The sequence below is a fragment of the Triturus cristatus genome, chromosome 5_2 (assembly GCF_964204655.1).
Source record: "Triturus cristatus chromosome 5_2, aTriCri1.1, whole genome shotgun sequence".
Classification (NCBI taxonomy): Eukaryota; Metazoa; Chordata; class Amphibia; order Caudata; family Salamandridae; genus Triturus; species Triturus cristatus.
Window position 1 is genome coordinate 515,373,133 of NC_140588.1, and position 12,426 is coordinate 515,385,558.

Below are 12,426 nucleotides of genomic sequence, written 5' to 3' on the forward strand. Positions count from 1 at the left end.
TCAATTACCTGGAATTACTGGCCATATTCCTAGCATTAAAAGCATTCCAAAAACAAATATCGGGCAAGGCTGTCTTAGTCCGCACGGACAACATGACAGCCATGTACTACATCCAAAAACAAGGCGGGACACACTCTCTGCAGCTCTCCCAGCTAGCACAAAACATATGGAGGTGGTCTATACCTCACAATATATTTCTCTTAGCCCAACATGTCCCAGGAGTCCAAAACACCATAGCAGATCTGTTAAGTCGTCAAACACAACAGATTCACGAGTGGGAACTCCATCCACAAGTTCTCCAACCATACTTTCAGATATGGGGGCAACCACAGATAGACCTTTTCGCCACCCACGAAAACGCCAAATGCCCCAGCTTTGCCGCCAGATACCCACACCCATTGTCCAAAGGCAATGCGATATGGATGAACTGGTCAGGCAGATTTGCCTACGCTTTTACGCCTCTCCCACTCATACCACTGATGGTGCACAAACTACAGCAACACTCACTGACTCTAATTCTAGTTGCTCCAACTTGGGCCAGACAACCGTGGTACACCACATTGTTGGAACTGTCAATAGTCCCGCACCAAAGATTACACCTCTCACCAAGCCTCTTAACCCAGAACCGTGGAGAGATCAGACACCCAGACCCAGCTCAGCTGAACCTTGCGATCTGACTCCTGAAATCTTAGAGTTCGGTTACCTTAACCTTCCTCCTGACTGTATAAACGTCATTAAGGAGGCTAGACGCCCTACCACTAGAGCCTGCTATGCAGCCAAGTGGAAACGATTTGTGATATATTACCATAACAATACCATCAATCCTCTAGATGTATCTATCCAACACATCATAACCTACCTTCTACACCTACAAAGGTGCAACTTATCCTACACGTCTATTCGGCTGCACCTTGCTGCTATAGCAGCATACCTACAAAATAGACAACATTTATCGCTATTTAGAGTGCCCGCCATCAAAGCCTTTATGGAAGGCCTCAAGAGGATAATTCCTCCCAGAGTTCCACCCTCACCTGTGTGGAATTTAAATATCGTGCTCACACGACTAATGGGGCCTCCGTTTGAACCTCTACATAAATGTGAGCTACAATTCTTAACATGGAAAGTTGCTTTCCTAGTAGCCATAACTTCTCTAAGAAGAGTTAGTGAACTACATGCCATAACTATTCAAGAACCATTCTTACAAATGCATCATAATAAGGTGGTTCTCCGCACTAATCCTAAATTCCTCCCTAAAGTCATTTCCCCCTTCCACCTTAATCAATCTGTGGAGTTGCCCGTTTTCTACTCGCAACCACACAGTCGCAGAAAGAGCTCTCCATACTTTAGATGTTAAAAGAGCATTACTTTATTACATTGAAAGAACGCAACCTTTTCGGAAAACTAAACAACTTTTCGTTTCGTTCACATCACCACACAAAGGCAATCCCATATCCAAGTCCGGGATAGCCAGATGGATTGTTAAATGCATACAAATTTGCTACCACAAAGCAAAACGCACTTTAACTGTTCCTCCTAGAGCCCACTCTACAAGGAAAATAGGGGCTTCTATGGCATTCTTAGGCAATATTCCATTAGATGATATCTGCAAAGCAGCTACATGGTCTACACCACATGCGTTCACTAAATACTACTGTGTAGATGTGCAAACGAAACAACAAGCCAGTGTGGGCCAAGCTGTGCTCAAAACCTTATTTCAGACTTCTCCAACAGATAATGGGAACCGCCGCTTGACGTGGGACTGCTATACAATCTATGCAAAAGTGTGTACTCTGCAGCTCGTATGCCTCGAACGGAATATGCTACTTACCAGTATGCATCTGTTCTTGGCATGTAGAGCTTCAGATCTATACAGGCCCACCCGCCTCCCCGGCTTCCTTTATCTGTTTCAGTATTATCTTATTTAGATACACTATACAAGGGCATCTTCCTGTTTCTTACAAAGCTCCATCATTTCCCTGCTGGCGAAAAACAATCTGAGGATGGAGCCGATGCCATGCGCACTATGGTCCTAAGGAGGAGTCACATACCTTGTGACTTCCAAAGACTTTCCAGGCAAAAACAAGTGCAAATATCCGGACCCAACACCAGATGGCGATCTATGCAAAAGTGTGTAGATCTGCAGCTCTACATGCCAAGAACAGATGCATACTGCTAAGTAGCATATTCCTTACCGTATACTGCTTCTTTTTTTCAACATTTTTTTTATTCAGTTTATGACAACACCAGTTACAAAGAAACATTACAATTCTATCATAGGAGGGTCCTCAATACATAGTAGTGAAAAAGGAATATAGATGTAAACAGAGATCATAATCATATAGGTGTTCATAATTGCGGGGTAAGAGGGGAGAGAGGGCAATTGTAAGGTGAAAAGGCTTATGACCAAGGAGACCCAGTCTCACCTTCAAGGAGTCTGTAAGGCTTTTTATGCTTTTCTTGGAGATAGTCTTGTACCTTTTCATCGGTTTTCACCATTGTAATCCAATTTTTTCAGCTTCTAACTATTCCCTGGAACCTTTATACCTCATCTGCACTGAAGGCCCCCCTCCCCAGCTGAATCCAATGAATCATTATCCTGCGCTTTGCCTATAATATTCCTAGGGAAGCATATTTCTAGCAAAATGTTGCCCTTTTTAGGTTTTGTGTACAGGCCACATGCACAATGTGCATAAGAATATATATATATTTTTTTTTTATTTAATAAACCTTTATTGACATCATAAAGATCTGACACAGCTGGGTGCCTACATCCCAAGGGGCCGGCACTGCGGTACATAACATTCTTTGCTGAGGACAGTGGGGAAATAAACACAGCAAGCCGCCTACAATCCCAAAGGGCCGGCCGCGTCAGGTGGGCAAGCATATCGGGTGATAATCAACTCGGGTTCCCAAACAGGTACCCCCCCCAAAACATCAAATTCAATAAGTCACAGTGTTAACACCGTCTTTCGCCTGTTATACCAAAGCATTGTCAATTCAGTCTCCACTCCTCATTCACCCCCATAGTTCCGTTACCCCGCAATTCCTTCCCCAGCCCTGCTCCACAATAAAGTGATCACTGCCTCTCCATGTCCGGGAGACACACATTGCCACCCCGTCGCCCCAAGTCCCCCTGCCCCCCCCCCCCCCCTGCCTCCCTCGGTCTCCCCTCGGCCGGGAGCAGGGTCGGGGTCCCCCGTGTCAGTGTGTGCCAAGAGATAAGTTTGAAGAGGGTCCCAGATATCTCTCGGGCGTGAGGAGGGTGGCATTAGTTCAGCATATGTGTGTAACTGGTCCTGGCAATATGTGAGATCGTTTATCCAGTCCTTGAACTTGGGAGCACGATCTCGCTCCTATCGACAGGCTATTCGTCGCTTCGCCAACAGGAGGGCCAGGGAAACATATCTCTGTATCTTGATTGGAACTTGTTCCGTGTACCCCAATAGCACAGTGAGAGGGTCGTCAGGCACATGCACTTCAGACATTTCATCAAGCGCATGCAGTACTTCTCTCCAGTATTCCCGAACCGGCGGGCAGCCCCAAGCCAAGTGTCCGAAGTCAGCCTCTCCCGCCTCGCATCTATCACAGCAGTCAGTGTCACGCAATTGCAATCGGTGTAGCCTAGCCGGCGTGTAGTATAGGCGGTGAACATATCTATAATGTATAAGGCGTAATCTGCTATTGGTGGATATGGCGCCCGTTTGGCGACAGCAATAGGACCATTGGTCCTTCGTGATGGAAGTTCCCAATTCCGCCTCACATTTACCCTTGGCTGGGGCCCAATGTGCTAAAGAATATTTAAACGTTACCACCGGAACCACTTTCAAAGCATGTATCCCCTGTCCCCAGTAGTCACCAATCAGGGGGCAGGACCACATCATCTGTACAGAAAAAAAATGCTGCAGCTTGGTGGCATCATGGGCACTATGCAGTCTGTGCTGGGTATACATCTTTCTATGGTTTCGAGGGGTCAGGAAGGCCCAGTGTAATATTTTGAGTGAACTAGGGGAAACCTGGTATTACTTGACACCCATTTGTGGTACAGCAACGCTTTTCCCCACTCTTGAGTTGCTAACGGGCTGGGCTGTTCTCATCCTGTTCTTTTCATCAGGGAGCTATGTACCCGGTTCTGCAACATTACTTTTAAATTGAGGAGAAACGTCTGCCTCCACTTTTGAGTCCTGCAATTGCATTCATCCTGAAATATTCCGAGAGAGGGGGCATCCTGGGAAACTTGCCCAGCATCGCTGTGGCACAGCAGTCTTTTTGGCGAATGTTAAAAACTGTCCCGGACCATTATGGGATTTGTGTCCAGCTTCTTCACATGCAATAAATGTCACCTCTACATATTAAATAACTCCGCTATGGGCATCCTTCCTCTGTCCAATCAGTTGTTTGTTTCCGTTTACAAAAATCCAGGTGGGACCATGTTTCTGTGGTGGATCTAAAATGAGTTCCCAACACACCACATTTACAGAATCGTTCCCAGATATGACATTAAAGCCCCAGATATGGCACCACCTAGGTTTCTCACCGTGGACCAAGCGGTGCTGTACCAGCTTTATCGAGTGGATAACAGCCCATTGTAAAGTTTGTTCTGGGTTAGAGGTTTCAACCATCCATAATGGGAGGTGCTGCACCTGACAGCTAAGTAACAAAAGGGAAAGTTTTCAAGTGCCAGAACATGCCCACCCACACACACACCCCGCTGATACGAAAGTTTGAGTATGCAGTGTTTAATTCTGGATCGTGCGCCATTCCGCAAAACAATGCGATACGTATATTTTGAGTTCTACAGAAAATAGATCTGGACAGGGGGCACAACATACCCTGGATTAACATTTAAACATCTGTGAACTATAATCCTTTCACTAAGGTCTACCCTTTCCATCACAAACAGTGACTTTTTCCATCGAAGAGCACAAGGGAACGCTCCACTCCCTGAAGTACTCTTTCAGTATTCAAGTTTCTATGCTCAGCCCTTGTATGCAAAGGATGGATTCTCAAGTATAGGCTGCCACGTTAGTCCCAAATCTAGAGGCACCTCCTCCCCATGGTCCACGGGCCAGAGTACCCATAGGAAATCCTGTGAACTTTTCCCAATTAGTAGCAACAGCAGGGATTTGTTACAACTCCTATTGCTATAGCAGATGTGTAATTGAACCCACCGGGTCCACCTGCTCACTCATGTAGACAAGAGTATTGTCCGTATATAGCGACATCACTTGGGTCTTGCGACTTATTTGAATCCTCCTGTCTGCCATTTCCAGCCGCAACGTATTTGCCTTTTGCCATATTTGTCATTAAATTCTGAGTGTCTTCTATGGGGAGCAACTGTCCATTTCACTTCTGCTCACTATATACTGCTGTAATCGCTAGGCCATAATTGACCTTTATGTATACTTATCAAAGGTCATGTCACCGTGCAGGCAATGTTTGATTTTATTCTAGGAAAGTAAGACCCAGTCTCTAAAACAAGGCTCCGTACTGGGCTTCTCATCATCCTGTAAGATAGGGGAGCATTCTGTACAGAAACGTTTCCCTTTACTTTATGAAGTATACCCACTTGAGTCAAATGCAGTAATTCTTAGTAACATTTGAGGGGAGGACAAGCCCAAAATACGACTCATTGAAAACTCCACCCAATAACGAACAACTTGTTCCAGCCAGATCCTGTCTCTTAAAATCTGAGGCAGTAGCAATATTTATGCAGGAGTTGAAGGGCTTTCGGGAGCTGAGCTTTCACTGACCAATGCTCTGATATGTTGTTCCATTGAGTAAAGGTCTATCTTTTCCTAGTCTGCATTTGCATTGTGGGCTTGGGAATCATTCTCTTTGCACCAAGAGCTGTAGCAATCCTAGGTGTTTTGCCGCTGTTGAAGTCTATCTCTGCTTCAGTAATTCAGGAGCTGCACTGTAAAGGTTTGTCTCTGAAGATGAAACTTTCGCATCCCATTCGGAGTCGATTTGTATGGTTCTAGTCTCCTACCAAACTAGAGTCCTACTCCTGTTGACTGCAGTCCCTTAGCTTATGTGCTAAGTAAGCAAATAATTGCAGTGCAAGAAAGACCACAGTACTACCGTCTCACCATTAATAAAGACGCTCAAGAATAAGCCTAGGCAAAAGCTCCAACAGAAGCTGAGACAACACTCATGGCTGCCTAACTTGACCAGTTCTGCTGAGGGGTACCCTAGTCCAAAGTTTCTAGAGGAAAGCTGAAAAGTGTGGCCCGGTCCATCTACACAAACTTCGATCAAGCAGGTGTTCCATTTTTCCATGGTAACTTGACTTTTCTGGCGAATATTTATACTGCGCCAAAATGTCAACTTGAAGAATAGGTATGTTAGGATCTGACATTGTTAGCTGTTATATTATGGACCTAGCTCCAAGGAGTAGTGCAGTACTTTGCAGACAACCTTATTATTGTGTGTTCTGCAACAAAAATCAGAGCTGTGTGGGGCAAGACAGGATTATTGTAACTGTGATGCTTTTAAAGGTGGTGACAACAGGCATAGCATACTTCGGCGTTACTGGGCTGAATAGGGCACTTATATACAGCACACTGTATATTTGAATTTTTTATTGCATGTAATGTGAGATGCAGAGAGGTAGGGATTCAATTTTTTTTGCCAACTACCTAACTGAGACTAAATCCCAGGTTGCCAAGTTCCACAGTGAACAACATAGCCTCTAGATCACATATATTACCTTTATATTATAAACATATGCACATTTTGCACTAAGTCATAAACAGAAATTGGAGCGTTCAGAACATCACAGAGCTTGTCACAGATGTGTGCTTATACCAAAGCAGGCTTCAATAGGGCCCACTAACATATATATAGTTCTTTCATTCCTTTTTGATTCTTCATTCTAGAATATAGGTTAGTTTTCAGCAAAGTAATATATTTTCGTTTACATAGCTCATTTCAATTTTCACTCGGGTGATCTGATGTCTTGACTTTACAATTTCATTAAAGCTCTCCAGAGGCACTTGACCTTGTAGGTGGTGCTCACTTTGAATACAAATGGTAAAATGCCCAAATATCTCTTTCCGCAAGAGTGCAACCCTTCGTTGCAGACCCCTGGCTCTTGAATCACAATCTTCCAACACAAAGGTTCATTGTTGCACCCACAGTATCGCTGAGCTTTTCACGGGTATATGTTTTCCTTGCTGCAACAGGTACTTAGGATTTTGCTATACTATGCTCTAGGTCAGTGTACTGGTTTTAAATGCATGATCATCTGTAATGTCACTTGCTATAATATTAATATTTGGTCACGGTAGATGAGGTCAATCTGGGCCACAAAAGATGCATTTACAAGCATTCTGCATACCCAACCGTTTTTGTGACATTTATGTTTTTTATTCATCGCCAGAAATATGTTGACTTGGGGCAGTATGAGAGAATGGAAGGCGTTCCATCGCTAGTACAATGGCTGATTTGCATTGGTGCTGATGCTGAGAGCATCGGGCCAGATCCTCTTCATTCCATCATGAGACTTTGCATCAAAGCAAGTAAGTGTGATACAGCGAAACATTCAAATGCAGTCCTGTATAGACGACTAGGCACAAGTATTATAACCAAGCCTTGTTAAGCTTTGGTAGTCAATTAAGCTACACTTTGCGGAGATTGATCACCTGCAGCTAAAGTGTTTATTATCTGTGAATATATTCTTCCACAAATATTTGGGCTCGTAGTTGGAAATTTGTGCAGACCCATGTATCCTGAAATGAAGTTCAAGCCTAAAAACCCAATTGTGCCACTTAAGCATTATTCAAAACATATGACTCCATGCTAAATTAAATCTCAGTCATCCCTCTCCTCAGGGGCCACTTCTACCTCCTATAACTTTTCAACAGTTTTGTCTCATACTTGCCACTCTAGATAGAGCAGCTTCTGTCTCTTATGTGCCCTTTCCTACATGCCAGCCCTCTTTTGCAGCCTTACCTCCTTTAGCACAACATACCATTGTGAAATCCCCCCTATATTTAAAATCCTGTTACTTCTTTGATCATTTATGACCTCTAGCACTCTGGCTGACCACTAACTGTCCTCCTCAGTAGCTTTTTCTTCAATAACCTACTTTATCACCCTTAATCTTGTTTAACTGCCATTCATTCTCTAACAAGCCAATTATTTTAATTGTATCGCCTTTGTACTTCACTTTGCCGTACATCTGTCCTCCTCTTTCTTGACCTGTTTGTGCTTTCTCACTCTGTCCACAACACGGTCTTTTTCAATGCTCTAGTCTTGCCTGGCTTTGCGGGCAGCTCTTTAATGGTTTTCCTTATAGCACTCTCAGTGCTCCTTTTCATATTCTTTCTCCTCGGATCAGTTGTCATTCACCTTTCTTAATGTGGGTGCATCGCCAGCTTCTGTCCAGGTCACTCAGTGCGTCTTGCTCTATATCTGTTCTCTCAGTGCTATCAATGCTTAATTGCCGTTGTCCTCATTTCATTTACTCCCTTACTGCTATTTGCTAACAGATGACTTTATATTCTCATATGGTACACTATCTTTTATTTTCTAGTCAAGTCTACATCTCTTTTTCCAATTATTTTTTTCTTTCCTTATATCTTCAACTGTTCCCCCATGTGCCAGAATTTTGGGATGCTAATTGAGTCGAGGATGCACCAAGGCTCCATTATGTTTACACTGAGCACAGCTGTTGGATTCCTACACATCATTGAAAGTTTGACACTTATCACCTCTTCCATACCCCAAGTACACTCACTGATAAACTTGTCATGCAAAAGTGATAAATGGAATGCTTGTGAATGTTTCAGTCATTAACAATCGTTCGGGGTCATATCCCAGTCTATTTTCTTTTTTGCCCACTATTTCTTATCTGCCTGAGACCAGTCATATGCAATTCAGCTTTGGCTCGGCTCCAATAAGAACCGTCCCCTGTGAACTGCCAGACCCATTCCCTTCAGAAAGAACACTTGAGCACTTTAGGCTAGTTGAATTTTCCATTATGCCACTTAAGACAGAGAGTAGCTCTATGCAACTTATTCACAGTTCTTCTCCATTAGGAAGAGTCCAGCCCGAACCACCAGTTGAGATCCCTTCTGAACCGTTGTATTACTGCAGTAGGTTCCTTTTGGGTCTCCGAAAGTAGAATTCTCTCCCACCTCATCGACAAAGTTACTAACTTTTTGAAAAAAACAAAGGATCCCACAGCCGACTTATGTCGTGCAAATCTGTATCAAAGTCCCAACAATATCAATGTTCCTGTTCCAGACGTCTCCAAGACCTGCTGCGGAGAGATCTCACTTGGAAACCCAAAGAACAACATTTGAAGAAAAAATGGAGGCAGCACCAGGAAAGAAGTCACGAGCCAACAGGCGTAAGCTTATTCGTAAACAGTCCTTTTAATTTCTTCCTTTTCAAAATACGGGAACACACAGAATAGCCAACGCGTTTCGTTCCCCTTAGTGGAACTTCATCAGGGCTGCAAGTAACAAATACAACATATAAATATTTACATAGATATCACATAAAAATCAACAAATACAAACATTTAAATAACATCACATAGATGACACTAACCTAACAAATCATATATACTTGGTTGCTGTAAAGAGATAGTACTGAAAACCATATATGTCATACTCATTAAAGCATATAGACACACCAGTACAATGTTATAAAGAAGAGATAAAACAAGAGAAAAAACAAAACAGAGGGAAAAGAAGAGGGACAAAAAGGAGAGAGAGAGGGGGGGGGGAAAGAAAAACACCCCACAGTCACATAATACATGTATACATACAAAAGACTTAAGATAACACATGTTGTACGCACATTCACCCAAGTGCCCATAGATAATGCACTTAGATTAAATAAATCGATAAAAAGTGACTTATATGAACTCTCACCATAATATGGTATCGATTGGACTTTTAACTGATAATAACCAGCGTGAGGGTCATCCGATAGTAACCAACGAGTCGACGAGTATAATTCAATGTATCTAAAGATAAGTCATAGACATTTATTACAATCTCACTTCGTATCCAATTATATACTCATTCCATAACACATCTAGATAGATGTATTGTAGACACAGAATGGCCCAGACACATATGTTTAGGAACCTAATTATAAGGTAATCTAATGGCATATGTTATCTCCTTTTAACAGATCACAAAACGACACCTAGATAATAATAAAAATCATTTCTACAAAATATGGGACCAAAGGTTTCTAACAAGCTACAATCCCCATTTATTATATGGCAAGATATATCACGACAAAGACTTGTTTATACCTATTATCATCCTACACTGAGGTGAGGCTCTAAATGCAATTCAACATAAATATCACAAAGTTCCTTGTGTATAATTCGAAAACTGTTCATACCTAATATTTTATAGTTAAAACTCAACATGTGTTAAGCAGGCATATAATACTGTGGTCCAATATGAACCTTGATAAGCCATAGGTGCTAGTCTCTTGTTAAAATTCAACATGTTTAAGTAGGTATAAAATACTATGGTCCAAAATGGAACTTGATAAGCCATAAGTACTAGTCTTATATTAAGAAATTTTCACAGACATGGACAGTATGTTAACCAAATCAACTCCCCTAAAAACAGCACTACAATCACTACTAGCGTTATAGTCAATCCAAATCTCATAAAACTTCGTGCCTACAGTCCGGAAAATAAGGTCGTGACCAAAGGTCACATAACGGGCCATTTTAATCGTGTGTCCCTTAAAATAGCATTACGATCTCCCTATATTATAGCATCCCACATATCGTATCTCGCAATTACAAATCACCATGTTATTTGGCAATACTTAAGCGCCTTTTCTAAAAGTTAAGCAAACAATTGTATACATAAATAATATGCCGGTTTCAACAACTTACTTAGAAAGAGCGTTATGGTCAACGCAACTCTCATAAAATTTCGTGCCCACAGTCCGGGAAATAAGATCGCAACCGAACGCTACATAACGGGCCATTTTTATCGTGTGTCTCGGCAAAACTTAACCGCGTCTCACGTCATGCGTAGGGAACTGTTTGTAATTCAGAAAATACACGCAATGTCAGCACCATTTTACAATGTCTGTAGTCAATGTATGCAATACTCATGTGGCGCTATTCTGAGACTTGTGCATATAGTTGGATGACACCCCTCGAAGGGTATAGTTAATAATCCTATAAAGACATTTTATATATATTGATGGATCGGATATCGATCGCCTTCAATTTGTTTGGGTAAACGTTATAGTCGATCCATATATTGTAAGATAACGTGCCCAAGATAAGGGAGGGAAAATGCGGCCAAACCGCCCGAAAGATACACAATGATAGTCGCATACTATCGTCTGGATGTACAAATTGTATACAATGTCATACAAATTGTCCATTCTCTATTAGGTACAGACCCGTACGATACAGCGCCGTCTTAGAATGTGGGCAGTACAAGGTAATCTCTTACTTACAATGTATATTTTTTCTCAAAATGTTGCCCCGCAGGTATTAATATCAAAAGGAAAATGCCAACAGGTCAAACATACGATATCCTACTGTAATTATATGGACACTTAAAAGACCAAAGGAGACGTGGTCAGGATATACAATATATTCCATTATGAAGCCATACATACCCCAAGTTTTTTAAATGGAGATGTTTCATAATAATGGTTACCAGACTATAAACCATATATTTCTAAATTTCAGAAAATATAGTGCGTGGTGTAAACCGCATACCTTCATATATACCGCACTCACATCCATAAACCATGTGAGACATGAAGGTGATCTAAGCACATATTATATATTACCAAACAGTCGTGAGGAAAACAATTGTCATTCAATCACCAGGAACGAGGCACGTTTCAAAGGAAGTAATGCATCTCAGCATCGGTGTTGTGTCCACATAGGGTCGACTGTAAGCGACATATCCATTTGGCTTCCGCCAACTCAGTTGGTGTTAGGTTCATTACTCAATACACTGTACATAGTGATAAGATCTTCAATGTATTTCGTAAAAATTGGCATCTTTTGACCACTATTCCTGGATTAGAACATCTGGTCAATCGACCATCAATAACATATAGGAAAGGCTTATCTATACGGAACCATCTATGCCCTAGTTATATAACATCTATGCCCAGTGGTGGCACATGGTTACCTCCTAAACCTAAAGGTTTTTTCAGGTGCGGGACATGTATAATTTGTCCGATGGGAAGGAACAAAACAATCTCATTTTCCTATAATACTGATCGTACGTATTCCATCAATCACTTTTGCAATTGTAATTCCACATATACTGTTTACATTTTGGGCTGCCCATGTGATAAAATCTACGTAGGTAGTTCTATTCGACCCCTCAAATTACGCATACAGGAACATCGGAGGGCCATTCGGGGCAGAGACACAAGGTACCCAATTACTGAACATTATAATGT

General features: G+C 42.0%; 1 protein-coding gene across 3 annotated transcripts in view; it reads left to right on the forward strand.

Moving 5' to 3' along the window:
* The window catches only part of TRANK1 (tetratricopeptide repeat and ankyrin repeat containing 1), a 1,100,402-nt gene that overhangs the window by 430,552 nt on the left and 657,424 nt on the right, over positions 1-12,426 (forward strand). For all 3 annotated transcript variants that reach the window (XM_085607558.1, XM_085607559.1, XM_085607557.1), the window contains one exon: positions 7,382-7,520. In XM_085607558.1, coding sequence (XP_085463684.1) covers positions 7,382-7,520 — 139 coding nt within the window. The remainder of the gene's footprint in view (positions 1-7,381; positions 7,521-12,426) is intronic.